Source organism: Nasonia vitripennis, chromosome 2 (assembly GCF_009193385.2).
Source record: "Nasonia vitripennis strain AsymCx chromosome 2, Nvit_psr_1.1, whole genome shotgun sequence".
NCBI lineage: Eukaryota > Metazoa > Arthropoda > Insecta > Hymenoptera > Pteromalidae > Nasonia > Nasonia vitripennis.
In genome coordinates this window covers 13,755,915-13,775,769 of record NC_045758.1, presented here as the reverse complement: position 1 = coordinate 13,775,769, position 19,855 = coordinate 13,755,915, and the positions used below count along the sequence as shown (strand labels likewise).

General features: G+C 50.1%; 1 protein-coding gene across 2 annotated transcripts in view; it reads left to right on the top strand.

Annotated features, from left to right (window-relative positions):
- LOC100121472 overlaps positions 1-19,014 on the top strand; it is a 33,761-nt gene extending 14,747 nt beyond the window's left edge. Inside the window, exons 2-12 of one of the 2 annotated variants that reach the window (XM_008214241.3) lie at positions 8,264-8,345; positions 8,884-9,153; positions 12,741-13,007; positions 13,429-13,767; positions 14,475-14,579; positions 14,686-14,861; positions 15,205-15,478; positions 15,832-15,913; positions 16,002-16,146; positions 16,310-16,499; positions 16,603-19,014. In XM_008214241.3, coding sequence (XP_008212463.1) covers positions 8,264-8,345; positions 8,884-9,153; positions 12,741-13,007; positions 13,429-13,767; positions 14,475-14,579; positions 14,686-14,861; positions 15,205-15,478; positions 15,832-15,913; positions 16,002-16,146; positions 16,310-16,499; positions 16,603-16,754 — 2,082 coding nt within the window. In that variant the 3' untranslated portion in view covers positions 16,755-19,014. Of the gene's footprint in view, positions 1-8,263; positions 8,346-8,883; positions 9,154-12,740; positions 13,008-13,428; positions 13,768-14,474; positions 14,580-14,685; positions 14,862-15,186; positions 15,479-15,831; positions 15,914-16,001; positions 16,147-16,309; positions 16,500-16,602 lie in introns of both variants that reach the window. The other variant, XM_008214240.3, reaches the window with a different exon arrangement.
- The last annotated feature ends 841 nt before the right edge of the window (positions 19,015-19,855 follow it).

Genomic DNA, 19,855 nt, shown 5'->3' with positions numbered 1-19,855 from the left:
CGCTGCGATTCTCTCAAGCTCTGTGTCACGAAGAAGAAGACGTGTGGGCACACGGGTATACGGCAGGCCTTCGCTCGTCCGTCCTTGAACGTCGTCTTCGTGTATAGGTATGCGACATCCTCTCGCGCATTTGCATCGAGCAACGTATGGTCGTAGAGAGGATCCGCTTAGAGAGGAGTATACGCTGACGGGAGGGTAAAAATCGTCGAACATCGCGGCGGCGGCGAAGGGGAGAGCTGCACAAAACGAGCCTCGGGGCTTTTATACGAGCCTCACTGCCTCGGGCTAATCTCGTGCCGTGAACGACCGATCCATTACTGCGCCCGTGTATGCAACATACACTCACTCACTCACACAGCGAGAGCTCTCTGAAGCGGGTAGAAGGGAAAAAAGCTGCCGAGGATGCTGCTGCCGCTGTAATGTACGCGCGATTCCGGGTAAAATGGCGAAAACGTGAGCGTTTCTTTATGCAGCAGGACCCCGGCCATTGTATCAGCGTTGCTGCTGCAGCACACGGGGAAAAAGTTTTAGTAGCGAGAGAGAGAGAGAGAGAGAGAGAGAGAGAGAGAGAGAGAGAGAGAGAGAGAGAGAGAGAGAGAGCTGAAGCTTGTCATTTTTTACTTTTACGGGCTCGGTAGATGCGCTTTTTCCGGAGGAGGAGCGGAGGTAGTATGTGAAATTGGATATTCCACGCCGTTGCAGCCGAGTCGTCGATCATAGTGACGGATTAGAGGCTCATCGACTCTCTGATTGACGCGCCGCGATGATCGTTATACCTGCGCGCGCGGGGTTAATAACCTCTGTGTGTGTGTGTGTGTGTGTGTGTGTGTGTCGCTCGCGGAAGAGTGTGTATTTTCGATAATAAAGTCGAGGTAGAAAATGAAGTCGTCGCGCGTATCCGCACCTGCCGCTGACACAACGCACCTAAATCACAGTTCGCTGAGAGGAAAAAATAAGCTGTAGTGTGCGTGCACCTCTTGCAAGTTCGTTGCTCCTCCCCGCGGGGAAGCTCGCGCGCGTATATCCTTAGACTCGGGGGAGTATATGCCGCTGCTCCTTTGGCCCCGTCTAATTACCCCGGAGATTTATCGAGTCGTATTTTATGTAAACGATCGCGCAGCGCACCGATGTCGATGCATATCGCGGCGCGCGTCTCTTTATACGGAAAAAGTCAGTTCTGGCGGATTGATTGCGCGCGTTCGCTGGCCTCCCGCGGGTTTGGTTGCGTATGTGCATACACGAGTATGTGCGCGGGGGATATTATGCATGCGCGCGAGGCTTTATATATCATTTATTTACTCGACGAGAGAGAGAGAGAGAGAGAGAGAGAGAGAGAGAGAGAGAGAGAGAGAGAGTTCGTCGTAACGGGATGGACAAATTTCGCTCTTTGAATTGTTAATTACGTCCGCGTGTGTATACATACGTCTATACGGAGGCGTACAACGCGCGCATTCTTTCCGCGATGCTCAATGGCTCCTCTATTATGACGGGAAAGCCATTACACCTGCTGCCGCGAGTCGCGGCTAATTAATGTGCATTAGCCCGAGGATGAGAGAATTTCGTAACGCAGACCGCATCGAGCCTTTGATAAACGATCGACGGGCGCATACAGCCGCATTGAAGTTTGGTACACGACTTATCGATATCGGCTTACACGAGAACCGCGTGTGTTGTACACATAGGCTCTCGAAAATCTCTGGTCGCCGGTCGCATTAATCAAAGCGGATCACACACTCGCGCGAACCTATACGTACAGAGAGCGCGCTTATCAGCCCCGCATCTCATCGCGCATACGTTCTCACCTCTCTCACTTGGGTATCTCCTCTCACCGAAAGGTCAGCTCTCCGCTGCCCTTATTTCCGTCTCTCCTTTCTCACAGTCTCTCTCTCTCTCTCTCTCTCTCTGCGCGCGCGCGCGGTGGGTTGAATCCCGCGGGGCGTCCCGTCCCACTTCGAGAGAGAAAAGAAGAAGAAGAGGATCTTCAGAAAGACTCCGCGGCTAGACTCACGATTGATACCCAATTTTCCACGATTCATCGCGGCGGGCCATCTCTTGCGGTATACCGCCAGCTCGTCGTTATTCGCGAGCGGACCCGATCACGATCCACCGCCGTGATCGAATACCGTTCGCGGCAGCGGCGCGCCGGGGGGTTGAGCTTGAGCCGCCGCGCGCTCGAGTATAACCCTGATGTGCGCGGTTGCTGCTAAGCGAAGGAGGAGGACTCTCTCTCTCTCTCTCTCTCTCTCTCTCTCTCTCTCTCTCTCTCTCTCTCTCTCTCTCTCGTATATTCCGTTATTATATCGTCCCGCGCGCGCTGCCGTCCCATTGTTTCCGCGAAATTCACCGACTCACCCGGCTCTCATTTCCCCCCGAATGGGCTGTACGTGCCTTATTGCTCATGGATGACCGCCGCATGATGTAAGAGAGACGAAAACGAATTCGGTGCGGGTATCAATCGCGCGAGCGAGAGGGGGGAGGATACGCGCATAACGGATTCTCCGGAGGCAGCAGGCGAAGCGATATTATTGAAAATTACTCCGCTTTGTCTCTCTCCCGCGGAGGAGAGCGCGAGATACCCCGGAGATTACTTAACTGCTCGAGGAATCTGACGGTTGTCCCTCGTAAATGCGAGCTTTATAGGTCGGTAAACGCGGCGCTATACAGCTATACGGATCCGTAAGGAAGCGGCCACCGCTTCGCCGTATTTCAAGCTTTGATGTGTATCGATATTGTTCTAGTGAATCTCTCGCCGCCACCGTCGAGCGAATTTTTTTCTTACGGTAGAGCGATATTCCATTTCCAGGAAGCGCAGTTTCCAGCGGAATTCTGTACCGATCTCTCGTACAGATACCGCGCGCGTCAAGAAAGAACGCGCAATAAGCAGATTATACGTCGTAGTCCGAGTAGGTGTTGCAGCGGCGCATAAATATCCCTCCCCTCTTCTTATAATATACGTATATACAATGGGCGACCCGCTCTCTCACAGTTTCCATTTTTCCCCGCCGACAAAGGATACACTCCCGTTCCGCGCGCGTGCGAGTTTCCGAAAAAAGTCTCTCGGCATCGGCAGTTCTCTCGAGAACTGCCTTTAAAGTCAAGTCCCACATTCCTAGCAGCTGCGGCAACCTCTCCGCCGCAAAACGAATACGCGAATAGCGAGGAAGAGAGATTATTCCGCGCCGCGGCGGTATTCATTTTTACCGTCCGTCGCGTACCTTTGTCAATTTCCCCCCGCGATGCGTCTGTCCCGCTCTCTCCTCTGCGCATACGTACATACGCAGAGAGAGAGAGAGAGAGAGAGAGAGAGAGAGAGAGAGAGAGAGAGAGAGAGAGATCGTAATCGCGCTATCTATGGTCATCCCCTGGTCTCTCTCTCTCTCTCTCTCTCTCTCTCTCTCTCTCTCACACACACACACACACAAGGCGCATAAATATTCAAATATTCCCCCCGATAATGGGAACCGCATTCCGCGAGTCTCCATCAGTCGCGCGAAAGCGTGCGCGCGAACACGAGCGAGAGAGAAAAAAAGGTCAAGTGGATGATAATCGCATCCCCGGCGGCGCATTCACGCGCTCGCGCGCGGCTAATCCGCCGATTAGGATGCTAAGCGCCGATAAACGCGAGTCCGCGCGGAGAGATAATTATCTCGTTTACAATGCTTTATTAATAATTATCGCCTGATGCGGGGGTGGGGGAGGGATATTAATTTTCCGCGTGTAATGATAATCGCGCGCGATTTGATTTATGCGCGAGATACGCGCTCGCGGACATCGAAGCGGATATGTAATGACCCGAAGACGAGCGAAAGAATTAGCCGGTACCGTTGCCGAGCAGCAGCAGCAGCGCAAGCGCGGCTATAAGTAATGATAATAAGCCCGAATATTGCGCGCTCCGTTACGTAGGTATTGCTCGGCTCGCGAGAGCACAATTAAGGTCAGACGTATGTAAATTTATGATTTATAACATCGGCTCGTAATAGGCTTTTTAAATCGTTTCGCTTTACCGACAACAAATCACGCACTGGTGTTCCTCGTCGGCACACAGGAAGTAGACACACACACACACTATTCTCTCGCGATGTATCAGCACGGGTTTCGAAACGCATTCATGGCGTTGTACGCACAGCGGAAAATCAATGCCGCTGATTTACAGACAGAATTGGCTGGTGCAGGAAAGGCGATAGAAAAGGGCCGCGAAGAATCGCGCGTATAGAGCAGCACATGTCCATAGCCGCTAAGAGAAACATAAATCTGCATAGCCGCGGTAACGGCAGCTCTTCAGTGCTCTCCTCACACACAGACTCTTTCTATCCGGCGCAGAAACGGACGATCGCGATCTCGTTCACGATCATATCCAAGGAAGACGGAGAGAGAGTAAATTTTATCTGTAGATGGCGATCGAGAAAGAGAGTGTTGCCGTTGACCCTGCGCAAGAGCAGCATCGGTCGCATAGCTCTGGGAACTCTTATTTATGCTGCATCGGCAGCAGCCTGCCATTACCGAGCGAGTCACTCTTACTCGCTCTCGAGGAATTATTACCGAGTCACTGCGGGCCCATCGTCACGATTCATTCCGCGCGCGCGCACAAAGAGACAGCGGATTGATCTTCTTCTGATACCCCCACTCCTTCGCGTCGTGTCTTATTCGCTCTTTAGGCCGAAAGCTGCATCTTCTTCTCTAATTAGATATAGACAAAGGGCTCCGAGCGAATCGGTAGCTTCTTCTCCAGGAAATCTAATTCCCTGCTCCGCCGCAGTGTATCATTTTCCAGAGGGATTTTTGTCCCAGGATTACGGCTTGTAATTTGCCCCTGACTCGAGGTGTAATACCAGTGTACTACTCGGTACTTCGCCGAGAGGATTTCCGAGTTTATTAGGGTACGCGGGAGAGAATGATGATGACGCAACACACTCGTGTTTAGAGCTCGACTGATACCCGTGGGCGCGACGATTTCTCCCTCTCGAGAGAACCTATGCCTGCGGCGTAAATCAAGCGCCTCTCCGCACATGCTAATTCCAGCGCTGAATGATGTACAAGCTTGTGCTTAGAAATTGCAATCCAACCGGGTGCGAGGAAAGAATTTTCCTAATGCGCAGGGTGATAGATCAAACCGCTCGAGAGAGGTGCGAATTAAATATTTATACAGACGAGAGGGAGGGAGAGAGAAGATTAAGCACTAGTGTAACCGAAGCGAGTCTCGTAGTAATTTGCATAGGTTTTTCAAAGGGAAAAAAGGCCAAGGAAATGTTACTTGGAACTATACACAGCAAGCGCGTGGACTGCAGAAGAAGAAGAGGAGAGCAGTGTTCCGCCGAGCGGAAAGCAAATAATTGGACAGCGCCAATTTCTGTAATGTCTACCGGGAATTTAGTAAAATCTTCCCGTGCAGCGGAGCTTTTCTTCGGAGAGAGTCCACTTTGCATGGCGCTCGGCGTGATGTACAGACGGCGCGTCGAACTGTTGCTTTAATTTTCAGCGTAGCCCGCTCGTCTTCGAGGTTTTTGCCGCTTCGCGAATTCCATAATGCAACAACATCGGAATGTTATCTCTGGCTCTCTCTCTCTCTCTCTCTCTCTCTCTCTCTCTCTCTCTCTCTCTCTCTCGGGAGAAAAATCGTTTCCATTGCGGATTCAGGAAGATTGCACAACTCGCCGTTCAGCCGCGGAGAGTCGAGAGAGAATTCCCATAAGATACATATGCATCCGCGTGTATCTAGAATTCCAAAAACAGAAGCTGCACCGACGGGTGCAATCGATAACTGGAAAGCGCATCCACGACTGCAGGAGCGGGATGAGATAACAGTTACGGCAGAGCTCACATAACCGAGCGAGCTGAGCGCGACTCGCTTATGCAGTGCAGAGAAGAGAAGAGTCTCTCATTCGCATACTCCCCCCTTTACCCTCCTCGGAGAGAGATAATAGCAGTAGCAGCGGCGGCGAGTTTCGTGACCGTGACATTCACAGGAGCTGCGACTCGTGACGCGTGGGGGGCGAAAATCAAGACAAGCCGCTCTCTCGTGTCCTCCCGCGGATGTTATCTCGTATACCTACGTAGAGCGAGGAGATCATTGCGCAGGAGCCGTGTGCGGATACCGGGAGGAGGAGAACCTTAGAACTGGCTTCTACTCTTGCATACATAAAGGGAGCTCTCTCGCTCTCACTGCGAGGGAGTAGTAGTCGAGTGATAAACCGCGCGAGATAAACAGAGAGCAAACTGGTTTCGCGCGAGAGAGAGAGAGAGAGAGAGAGAGAGAAGACGCTTTTCTTTTTCGCCTTGCGACGCGTCGGAAAAAAGGCCTAACGAGAAGTTGATGCTAACGCGGGACGAGCGCACGCGGAGTGTTTGGTTGCCCTTTCGAACCACCTCGTGTGTGTGTGTGTGTGTGTGTAACTACGCTCTCTTGTCTTACGTTCTCCACTCGGTTACATTACACACTTCGAGAGGGAGAGAGTCGGAATGGGCGCCGGTTTTAAATATTTCCGAGATAGCCGCGATTTTCCCCCCTCGCGAACAACGCAAATTGTCCGTTGTTGCACACGGCCTACGCGCGCAAGAGCGAGCTTAACCTGTTTTCCACGCGCGAGATTAAGAGCGAGCGTTCGTACACTCCCGCGAAACGCGTAATCGCCGTTAATGAGCGAGCGTATGTATATTTTTACGAAATAATAAGCATCGCGAATTAACGACCCCTCAATCACTCGGAAAAATCGTAAAATAAATATCCCCTCGGACCGCGCGTATTACATAAAACACCGGGCTGATGCCTCATCCTCCGGCGATTGAATCCCGCTTGCCATGAAATTCCCCTGTATACGTATAGGGACGAGGTGCTGCACGTACTCATACGCACCGGAGAGCAAGTGCAGCGACCCCAGAAAACACGTACACACATAGGTGCAGTTCTAAGAAGCTAATTCTCGTTCCGGATGATCATCTCCGGCAATCGCGCGGTATACATTCGTTCCTTACACCGCCGAGTGAAAGAGATAAGGCTCGTTAGGGGCGTTATTAATTTTTGCCGTCCACCTAAGCCTGATTTGTTACGGCGCGCGCAAACGAGCGCCGGGGAGAAAGAGTAGAGGGAGAGAGAGAGAGAGAGAGAGGATAATCGCATGCAACGCGAGAGCTCGGAAAAATATGCGGGCTGCAGAAGAGGAGGATATTATGGCCATAGTGTATGGCATAGGTGAAAAACAAAAGCCGAGTTGCACGGATACGGGAAAAAAGAAGCCGAGGATCGAAGAAGCCCGTCGCAGGCACGTATTACTTCCGAGAAGATGCCCCGCGCCTTGTCTATACACACGTCGTACTGCTGGCAAATAAAATACGGAGAGAGAGGAAAGCGCGAGCGAGGAAAATGAGGAAGAGAGCTCGCTTCTCCCTCTCGCGCAATTTTGCGCTAATTGCTATCCTCGCGCTTGAAAAAGAAAGACGCGCACCAGGAAGCCGACCGAGAGAGAGAGAGAGAGAGAGAGAGAGAGAGAGAGAGAGAGAGAGAGAGCTGCAAAAAACGCTCTTGGTTTCGAACGGTGTGCAGAGCGATCGACGACGATATCTTCTTGCATCGGCGTCGCGGCATCAGTGTGAAAATCGTCGTTACGCGAGGCGTGTACTGCACGTAATAGACCGGAGGAATCCAAAGAGACTCGGATTCCTCGGGCACGCACGCGGATAATAATCTCTTATCATTCTTTCCGCGCCGTGTTTTTACGGCCGCGGATTTAACGAGCGACCGCGCGGAGAGTAGCACATATAAGAAATCGATAGGCGGAGTGAGAGAGAGAGAGAGAGAGAAGCTCTGTATAATAGGGGGAACAGCGCAGCGCGGAGGAGGAAATAGCAGAGGGCAAAGAAGAATAGCAGGAAGCGTCTGCGGGTTTTGCCCGCTCGGGCTTATAAAGATTAGCCTTCCGTCCCGAGACTCTGCCTGCACTGCTGTGCTGCACTCCTCCTCCTCCTCCTGCTGCCCCTCGGACGGCGACGACTAACGAGACAATTGTTTTTAAATTCCGGTGTCTAGTTCGCGTGCGAGAAAACACGAGATGGAGATAGAGACAAAGGGAGGGTTACGGCCGGGGTCACGCCGAGAGCCGTGGAGGGGAGTCAGTTCCGCGCAACGAAAACAGAAAGTAAACGAAATGAAAAAAAAATCATAGCCTCGGGCGACAGTGCGATGGAGGTGGGATACAGCGCTACCAGGGGGGGGGGGGATAAGGTGCAATTAACCGAGGACTTATTTTCCCCTTTGTTTTTCTTCTTGCAGATGGACTCGCGAAGAACGATCAGATCCGTCGCCTCGGGATGCCTGCTCCTGGCCCTGATCACCGGAACCCTCGCCGGACCTGGTAAGTCGCCTTCTTTATATCATATCCCCGGCCCTGTTTCCGATCGGCGCTCTGTATCGGTACAGGAATGCGCCGGCCTAATGACGTTCGTCGGCTATCAATCGTCGATAAAAACCACAAACAGTATTGTATGTAAATGCAACCAATGAAATACCTGCGATTGTTCCGCCGTCTCTCCCGCGTCGGTTTATGCACGGGGATAACTGAAAACCTGTAAAAGAAAAATCGAGTTTTAAATTATTCCTCGCGCAGTTCATTTTGCACATAACACGCGCGGCCTGTTATTTTCGCGAGAATCAATTTCCCTATTACCGCTAGCTCGGCTTGGCTTCATGAATGTTAAATCGGTCCGGTTCTGCTTTTACCGCTGTGCAAAATTCCGAGCGGTTGTGCAGCAGCAGCAGCGACAGATATCCATCGCGGCTATCCGTGCGTGACGTTTCCGCGACCACTCCCTTGACGCATCTCGCGCGCGGAAGCGCAAAAAAGGTAGCAACAACGAGAACCGAGAGTATATTTACGACAGGCCATGTTTCAGCGCGGACGGCGTTCGAGAAGCTGACGGACTTCGACTACCGCGGCACCACCTACTACAGCGTGCGCAACCTGTCGCTGTACGAGTGCCAGGGCTGGTGCCGAGAGGAACCCGAGTGTCAGGCCGCGGCTTTCAGCTTCGTGGTTAATCCACTGGCGCCGATGCAGGACACCCTCTGCCAGCTGCAGAACGAGACCGCCGCGACCAACCCGTCATCCACGCCGCAGCGGGCCGTCAACATGTACTACATGACCAAGCTGCAGATCAGATCAGGTGCGTATAGAAAATATATTGTAGGTTTCTTTGTGCGCGCGAGCGGACTATGCTCCACAGGCAGGTGAGGTGTTTATGGCGAGCTGTATCGCGATGCAGGGGAGGGTCGCTCCATTGATTAAATGCCGAGGCTCTTTCAGCTCTCTTCCACGAGGTACAGTGCGCTCTATTATCGTAGCGGAGGGATCAGCGCCGCAGCGGCAGTAAACGCAAGCGAGGGAGATTGATTTAGAAGTGCGTACTGCGCGCACGAGAGCACCGTGGAAGAAGCCGCGCAGAATTGCCAGATGCGCCGATTGCGTGATTTAGGGGCTGTAGGAGCTGCCGAGAATAGAAAATTTCGAAATAAAATTGCGCGCGCAAAGAGGCGCGATGACGATCGACTTCTACGGGAGATACAACAATCGAAACGCCGAGTCAGCGCGCGTAACTTTCAATTAAGCCGCTCTCTTCGCGTGTGTCCATACACGTATAGAGGTAGCAGCTGGTACCGGAGGCGCGCATACCGCCAAAGGCTAATGGAGAAGAGAGGTAAAAACCATCGCGAATTCGAATTTCACGAGAGATCAATCGGTCCCCGCGCAGCTAGCTTAGCTCTCTCTTTTCCGCTCACCGCTTGCCGGACCGCCGCGCGTAGTGTAATTCTCCTGAAAGGAGCGTAGTGCCAAAAAATTTACGACCCCAACAAAGGAGCGTACAAATGGGCACCGGTCCCTCCCCCGCCACCCTCGTACTGTGTGTCCCAGCTTGGCGTTTAGCTCTCTCTGGGGGTGCCATAAAGCGCGTAGTAAGCTCCGAGCAAACGAGAGAGCGAGAGAGAGGGAGAGACCTCGGCGGCGTTTCGTCTCCCTGCTGCCTCTCAATGCGGCTGAATATGCACGAAGGAGAGAGTGCCAGCGGCGGCGGCACTGGTGCTCCGTGTTCGCTCGGTTTTCCAGGCGACAGAAGACAAAGGGCCTCGGCTGGTACCGCTGGCGCGAACATCTTAGCCTTGGGCCGGCAGCAGAAGCTTCTAAGTACAGAGAGAGAGAGACGGCGCATAAACAGGGGCCCCTACCCCCCGAGACCAGCTCGGTCTCTCAGGTAGTCGGCGCAGGCCGTGCCCTCCGTGCGGCCGAGCCGAGGTGTCGAAAAGATCGAGTGCTTGAAAGGAGCCCCTAATATTGCTTTAACAAGCCTGCTGGTGCGAGCACACCGACACTCCTACTACCTGCGCGCGCCGGGGAGGAATAGAGGAGAGAGAGAGAGAGAGAGAGAGCGCCCCTACGGATTTTTCGCGCTCGCAGGTACCCCCCCATCAGGGGGGAGGTGAGCTTTCTCGCAGCACGGGGGGTCCACCGCGCCACCATCCCTATTCTCGGACTTTTCGGCCGAGACCCTCTACTGTACGGGGATGACACTCGATACGCAGAGGTCAGGGGAGAGGGATTGCGAAAAGCGAGCGGGACCTCGACGCGCGTGCAGCAGCGCTTCCTGCGCCGATGCGGCGTCGCTCTTTCTCGCTATGCCTTTGACGTTAATCGCGCCGAGGTGGCTTTACCTTTTGATTCGTGTACACGCGGGGGTTCGAGATCCGCCGGGACCGAAAGCCGATGAATGAGAAAGGTTTGCGCGTATGACGTTCCTCGGATCATTGCGCCGATATTTAGGGCTCGCACTTTGAGAGAGATCGCCCTTGTGTAGGAGCGCGCGCGAGAAGCCAAATATTTTGGAAATCAGGCGTGAAAACAAGCGCGTTCAACGATAGGGCCTAAGCACACACAGGAAAAAACAAGGGAATCACGAGCGCCGTATCCTGTTTAAATTGGGCCCGCAAACACGAGAGCGCGCCCTGCGGCAACGGGCGCGCGCGCGCGAGAACGTTTACCGGGAAAAACAGATCCGCTCCGATAATTTGGAAAATATTTTCGTCTGTGTGTACAGGTGCAGCGGCGCGTTCTATCTGATTCACACGCCGAGAGCGAGAAAGAGAGACACACCTTCGGCTCTATGTGTCCTCCGTAAAAGGATTATTGCGCGCCCAGTTTTTACCTGCTCTTCTCTCCGAGAGACTTCATCTTCTTCTCGAGGAGAAAGGAGATGCGCCTCTCTCTCTCTCTCTCTCTCTCTCTCTCTCTCTCTCTCTCTCTCTCTCGCTAGTCTCCGTAATCCAAAGGACCTAACTGCTAACCCTGAATAGCCAAAGACTCGTCGGGGGGTACAGTCCTAGGAACGACTCGCTCCGAGAAGAGATCTGCTTGCGGATTTCCGATGATCCGTCCTAGCGCCACGGAGACAATAATATCGCAAGGTGCGCATCGAGAGAGCCAATTATTCACTGGCTCAGCGGCGGCTAGAGGACGGCTGTAAAAATAGCACTGCACGTACTTCGGGCCGATTATGCACTAATACATACACCTGCGCCACTAGCTTCTCACTGCGATAGTTTTCCTCGTAAATTGCATCGGCGATTCCGGGAACGACTCTCTATAGCGCGCCTTATAAATACTGTTGCGACAACTCCTAAATTAGATAAACACGCCACAGTGCGACGGCTGGCTTCTTTATATAAATTATGTGCTCTATACACAACGCCCCGCCACCCGCGCGCGCGCACACACACGCGCCCCCACATAAGTAGGCCGAAGAAAGAATAGCGGTAGCGGATTCCGAGAATCTCGCGAATGCAAGGGGGATATACAAATGTGGGTGACTCGCGTTCCGCATCGACGACACAGAGAAAACGTCAATGCCACTCTCGCACACTCGATTGGCCGCGGTAATTTTGGATTGCTTTTCAGGACGTATCGACTCGCTAATTCGTAAGAGCCGACGGCAGATGCGGGCAGATTAACCCGACCGCCGGGCCCGATGTAGCCCCGCAGAGCTGCAGCCAGTAAGGCGCCGCCGCGACCGCGAGTCTCTGGCGCCGCTCGTTCCTGAATCATGCAGGCGTTCGATCGCGGTCGCGCGCGAGGTTGCGGGGTTACAGGGGTTCTTCTCGGAATCGCCGCTCGATCGGGGCCAGAATCGCACACACGTAGGCGCTCGCGCGGCGACGCACGCGCGATCGTTAGCGACCTATCCGACTTTTGTCGAGCGCACTGTATTTGTTGCTAGTTCGGCCGTCGCGCGAGCGCGCGATGCGTTCCGAGAAATCGAGTTATAATTAACGCGCACGCTCGCTCGCACACTTTAATAGGCGCCAAAAGCCCTATTTATCGGTGCTTTGAGGTGGAGCAGCTGTGCTCTCCCCCCCCCCTCTCTCTCTCTCTTTCGCCCTCCCTCGGGGCGGGGGAGGAAAATTTGTATGCGTATAAAAGTTTTGGGGGTTTGCAGGTATAAGACCGAATGAAGATTTTGAGGAGGGTCGAGAGGAAGAGGGTTTATAACTATAGTACGGCAATAAAACGCGTTGAACAGCGGGAGGTATTTTTGATGCGCCGAGTATAGTATATTACTCATCATTGCACGACAATGTTGCACGGCTATCGTTGTTATTCTCGTCGCTTGTGGAAATAGCTCTAGATAGAGCCAGGAGTAACAGAACAGACTCTCGTTACGTATGGATTACGAGCGTGAAAAATAACAAAAATACAATTTTTCAGAAAACGTTTGCCTGCGGCCATGGGCGTTCGAGCGAGTGCCGAACAAGATGATCCGCGGCCTCGACGCCGCTCTTATCTACACGTCGACGAAGGAGGCCTGCCTGGCCGCGTGTCTCAACGAGCACCGCTTCACCTGCAGATCTGTCGAGTACAATTACGTGACTCTGCAGTGCCATCTCAGCGATTCCGACAGGAGAACCACCGGACAGTTCGTGCAATTCGTCGACGCCCAGGGCGTCGATTACTTCGAGAATCTCTGCCTGAAAGGTAAGCAATGCGCGCAAACAAGAGAGAGAAAAAGCTGATACGCCGCGTACGACCCGCTTCCATATTCCTTGAACGATTATATCGTTTATTGGGTAAAAAGCCGCCGTATCGCGTCGCGTGGATTCACCCGACTTACCGGGAAAATCGACTAACTGTACCTAGCAACGCCTGAATCATCGGCGTACGCATCCGTAAGATAAGTTTTTACGCATATTCCCACCGCTCGGCTTGCTTTTGCGCATGCATAAGCCGCATCGAGACCGTTCCGCAGTAAATCTTCGCTTACGCCTCTCTCCCCCACTCCCCCGATCATAAACACCTTTATTATCCCATGACAACGATCCCCCCCTCCCCCCAATAAAATCCCCGCAATAACTCGTACTCTATTCTAATCTCTTGCTGCGCTTGACAACTCGAGCAGGTAAGGAGTCCTGCAAGGCCCAGCGTTACTTCCAAGTACCGCGCATTGGCGTCGCCGACGACAAGGTGGCCCAGTACGCCGGTTTGCATTACTACGCGGACAAGGAGCTGCAGGTGCAGAACGACCCTGCCTGTCGCATCGCCTGCGAAATCGAGAACGAGTTCCTCTGCAGGTCCTACCTGTACCGCGGACCGCCGATCGGACAGGCCTACAACTGCCACCTGTTCCATCTGGATCATTGGACCCTACCCGACGGACCGTCGACCTACCTCAACGCCGAGAGGCCGCTTATCGATAATGGCGAGCGCGTTGGCACCTATTACGAAAACTTCTGCGAGAGTAAGTTTTCGCCGGATTTCGTACTTAACTGCGTCGCACATTGATATAGCTATCAAGCTCGTAAAAAACGCAGTCGTACCGTTAGCAGGAGATTATTTTCTTACGGAGCAACGGCGCGTCCGAGACGAGTCTCTTAATTGGCCGGCGGCGATTTAATTTCTTCTTCGGAAGCAATTAGAGTGCAGAGTAATCTCATCGCCGCCGTTGAATACTGCCCGATTGGCTCTCGTAAAGTCAACTATGCACACAATCCACCATCGGAGTTTAGATCTCACGCGCGCATGGGCGCGCGGCTCTTGCGCAACGACGTGGAAACTCCTGAACGGCTTATCGTCCGTGCTCTTCTTTCGTTCGGCCGCTTTTTTTCATCTCTGTTTTTTCTTTTATCGAAGCGCACGCTATGTTTACCTTTTTTTTCTCTTATAGTCCGACTTATCGGCCGCGCACCGACGTCGGGCCGACTCTTGTCTTTCTCTCCCTTTTATCGAGAGCGTGATTAAGTAATTTCAATTTTTAAACGTATGACGCGCTTTTATCGGGTTGCCCGCGGATCATCGGCACAAAGAGCCGCAGCTTTTTCTCTGTGAAACTAGTTTTTGCCAGATCCCTGCGGTTACGCGCCGCTTTGTGGCTATACAATTTCAAAACCGCGGCGAGTATTTTTGAAAAATCGATCCTCAACGAGGCTTTTTTTTCTCCTGTCGCAGAGGGCAAGATCACCGACACGCAGCCCGACTTGAACCTCACCACGATCAATCCCAGCGACTCGCGCTTCGACATCAACTGCGACAAGACTGGTACCTGCTATGACGGTAAGAGAACGAGTTTTTTCTTTTCACTCTCGGCGACAATCGCGAGAGCGAGCTTCTTAATAATTTATGAGACTAACGGTCGGAAAATGCCATGTGGCTGCTTCAGTTATCGTCGATTGTAAGGACACGAGGATCGCCGTGCAGGTGCAGACGAACAAGCCGTTCAACGGAAGAATCTATGCCCTCGGACGTTCGGAGACGTGTAACATAGACGTCAGCAACAGCAAATTCTTCCGACTCGATCTCACGATGACCGGACAGGACTGCAACACTCAGAGCGTGGTAAGTACCGACGAGCAATTTGTAATAATGCATATCTAACGCCATGTAACGCCATTCGTGCATAATGCTATTCACGTACTATCGCATACATAATAATTTCGAGGAAAGAAAGCCTGAAGCTATGATCGCTGTGTGCATGTTCTCTAAAAAAATCGCCTGATTAATCAACCGAAAAGCAAAGCAAAATCGCTCAGCGCATTCGAAACTGCTTGGCAGCTGCATCATACGTAACTAAACCAATACATTGTACTAAAAAAACGTGATAAACCATGTCAATGAGAAAAGTGTAAAGCTAAAGCCGTCCGCAATATTCTCTCATCTCCAGCGTGACGGTGGTTTTCAGACTGGCACCTACTCGAACACGGTGGTGCTGCAGCACCACTCGGTCGTCATGACCAAAGCCGACAAGATCTACAAGGTCAAGTGTACCTACGACATGTCCTCGAAGAACATCACCTTCGGCATGATGCCGATCCGCGATCCGGACATGATCAGCATCACCAGCGCACCTGAGGCGCCACCACCGAAGATCCGTATCCTCGACAACCGCGCCCAGGAGGTTGAGACCGTCAGGATCGGTGACAAGCTCACCTTCAGAATCGAAATCCCCGAAGACAGTAAGGACGATTTTGCTCTCCTATTTTATTTAGCAAAAAATAGACCAGAAAGAAGCACCGGCTGTGTTTCGTCACACTTTTTTTTCCATCGGTGGTTTACAAATTCTTTCGCTATCTCGCCGAGAGTACAATACAACACGCTCCGCTGAATATTATAAAAGTGTATCGGTACGTGACGGTAAAATCACAATACGCGCAAGGTTACCGCGCTTTCAAGGATCGGTCGCTTCTTGAAAAGCACCCAATTACGCGTTCGAAATGAATTTTCATCGGAGAGAATACTCGACGCTAGCATCTGATAAACGCATCGGCACCGTGACGCAATCGCTAATCTTGCGCTCGTTCTTTTCCAGCTCCTTACGGAATCTTCGCTCGCAGCTGTGTAGCCATGGCGAAGGACGCCAAGAGCACCTTCCAGATCATCGACGACGAAGGGTATGTGTGATTCAAATATTAATAAAGCTTAATCGTTTTTTTTTCGTGGAATGTAATTAAACTATAAACACCGCTTCGCTGCTTGCAGATGTCCAGTGGACTCTTCGATCTTCCCGAGCTTTACACCCGACGGCAACGCTCTGCAGTCGTCGTACGAGGCCTTTAGGTTTACTGAGTCATACGGTGTCATCTTCCAATGCAACGTTAAATACTGTCTCGGACCTTGCGAGCCGGTAATTATTGCGCTTAATCACGTCGATCAATTGAAAAATTGCCTTCGTTTCAATTTCTAAAATCGAATTAAAAACATGGAGTGAATCATGCATCACGAGAGAGTGAAAACGAAGTTTTAATCAGAGGCAAGCCAAGTAATACGATAAAAACTCTTTGTCGCAGGCGGTTTGCGAGTACGGCCGTGATTCGTCCGAGTCTTGGGGCAAGAGGCGCAGAAGAAGTCTCGACAACTCGACGGAGGAGAAAGCGGAAGACATGACCTTATCTCAAGAAATCCTCGTCCTCGACTTTGGCGACGAAAAGCAATCGCAGTTCTTGAAGAGCGACGCGAGTATAGACTTCAACGAGGCCGGTACGTACACGACCAACTGGTCGATCGTTCACTTTTCCTTTCACGCGTACAATAACGCACAACGATCGCATATCTTTAAAACGTTGTACTCTTTTTTTCTCAGACAAAACCGTCACCATCATCGAGCCATGTCCGACGAAGACGTCAGTGCTGGCGCTGGGCGTGACGTGCGCCCTGCTCATCCTCATCTACGTCTCGACGATCTTCTGCTACTACATGAAGAAGTGGCTGACGCCGCGGAAGATGATGCCTTGAACGCGAGTTACTCGACCCTAACGAGCCGTCGACACGGAAAGAGACTGCAATAATTTAACAAAACAAAAAAAAAATGATCGGGGAAAGCGGAAATTTAATCTCGTCTCTTTCCGCCCGACGGCAGGCGAAAGTACGAAAATCAAGGGGTGAAAGGGAGATAGGAGTGGCGAGAAGATAAGGAAAACAGAAAAGGATTATTAAGAAGACTTATTTTCTTTGAGGAGGTGATGACGTGCTAAATCACTCCGCGCTAGACTTGCATTTAATAATTATTACATACGCACGAGTAGTGGGAAAAAGCGAACAAAAAGCAGTGCGTTTACGCTCGGGTCCCCCGGCAGCACCGATTTTCTCTCCAAAAGTCATGAAATTGCGTAGAATCCCGTCCTTCGCCGATTCCTCGCGTGTTTATTCGAGTATATTAGGACAGTTCTTTTTTTCTTTTCAAGCACAAGAAGAGAAGAGAAATCAAGTATGGGAGAGAAAATAGATTTTTATCGGGGGATCGATGTAGGACGACAAGCTTCTATGCATTTTCATGAAAAGTTAATGCACGACAATCGTCGCGAGCTGCGCCTCGGGACCCGAGCGTTCGATTCGCTTCGTGTATACAAGAAAAAAGACTTTTCCTCGTTTCGTATTAACCGCCTCATTATCTCATATACATATTTACACGAGCCCACTGTACTTTTTCACTCTATCTTCGTATAAGGCATTTTTTTCCTATAACAAGTCTTCATTATCTTCGTGGCTACTTTTGATCGGGTTGCAAAAATGCGCGCACGCAGGAGCCAACGAGTATAAAAAAAAAAAATGATAAATACGACGGGCGACGGATGACGCTGCGGCACCAAAAACGGAAAACAAAGCATCGTCTCTTCACGGTCTTTTCTTTTCTCGCGAATGATTGTATGCGTCGAATTGAGTTTTATTATTATTTTAATTTTTCGTCCACGCATTGTCCGAGCCCGTCTCTCGGTGCGCGTGTATCGCATCAACGTGTATACACGCGCACACGTTTAGCTGAAGTTGCAAATCGGCGGTACACGTGTAACCTGCATCAAGACTAGCGGTACATATATAAATATATTACATTTAAAGGTTCACGCTTGACTAACGTCTCTCGATGGAAAACGAAAGAAAGAAGGAAAACATATCCAGAAAAATTCGAATAAATCATGTGTTTCTTTTTTTGTATAAGGTAGCTCTTAAGGTATCATTATATATTATCATACGGTAGGACATTAGTTGAGCGACAATTTTACTAAGCTAGGAATTCATTATAAAATATATATATACATAACGCATATTCGCGAGACAGCGAGCGCGCTGTAAGGAATTTGTCTTCTCACTCTTTCCGTAGCGCAATGGAGCCTCGCGCCGTCGCTGTTAATGTGCGCGAGTTTAAAATGGCTTTTATAAAAACTCTTTCGAAATCGGCACGCGACGGCTCTCTAATGAATTTCGAATTGGACGAACGGATATATATATATATATATATATATATATATATATATATATATATATTTGCGTGCGCGCACGCACACGCACATTCTGTACACACCGCATCGGTTCACCGTCGCGCGCACACGCGCACATAAATATTATAATGATGTCAGATTTCGTTTGAGAAATTTTTTCGAGGTTCTTTCGCGCGACAGAGCAAAAATTATAGCGATGACTCTATATACGATTCGCCTATCTGCTCTTCCATCTTTTATAATACACACATCTCTCTGCGTCTCCTGGTTCTTATTCTGCTTCATTATTCTTCTTCATTTTTTGTATCGTAACTTTTATACATACATATATATACACAAGCATATAGGCGTGCATACGAGCTTCGTGACGCGCAGACTGGATCTTAATATACATATATGATATGCAGACAGTTTTACGTAGTTTCGTGTTTATAATGATGATATATTTTTTTTGTTCGTCGTTCGTCCTCAGCTCTACTTCTTTCTTGTCTACGGTAGTGTGTAAGAAATTCTTCGTCGAAATTCAGCTCTCACGCCCACCCGAGGAAAAGATTTTTATAAATGATGAATTTATACTAATGATAAATATGTGGAATGAAATTAGCGAAAGTTGTCGTAATGTATATATCGCAGCCAGGAATTCGGAAAATTCATTGTACTTTGTATACAACGACATTATACATGCATTCATGAATATCGTACATATAATAAGTGTGTGTATTTTAGACTATTTATGTATGCGTACAACTGTTTTAATAATTAAACAAAAGAGAAATTTACTTTTGTCATTTATTTTGCATGATCCCCGCCTTCCACAGTTCGACCTCGCTTCTAGGAACCAGTCGCTCGTAGTTATTCTACTTTAGAATGCGCATGCTAAGAGGGCTGTATTGTTATACGCAGAAATCCAATAATTGAAAAAGGACACTATGCGGAACATTTGCATTGGCAGGTTTAAAATTCATAGAGCGTACGGGGTGTGTTAGTGCATTTAGTGCATTTTTGTTAAAGTCTCGAAGGGCGAGAAATAATGATAACTTATATCGACATTTGCAAGTTGACACCTATGCAATTCAATTTGAACTATTCTCAATAAGTCGAACAAAGGTAAATAGTCAAACAAATGACTATAGTTTATATTGATGAGAGAAATATCTTCGCTGGCAGAAAATGCATGTTATGTTATATTTTGTTTAGATCAGATATACGTACATATATATATATATACATACGTAACAGTTTTTAATGAAAATTCTGATAATTTTGACTTTAAAAGGTCCTGCAGTATCGCACTTTTCTGTTAAATAATAGCGGAACGCTTACTGCACGCGCGGGGCGAATATTTCAAATGTTGGCTATACATTTTGGAATAACAGCGTGACGATGGCCGCAGAAATAGACCTCGCGCAGAAAATGAGAAAAAAATCTATTCGGAAAAATAGCGTGTATCGAGAGTATCAATTTTATCAGAGGTTATCGCGTGACTGCTACAAACTAAAAATGCGCAAGAACATGAACTGTTAAATAATTTTAGTCTAAAACGGAAAAATTGCCTCCGATAACCCATTCTACAGAGCGTATCCGTTGCAAGAGCCAACAGCTGATAAACTCGACATCAGC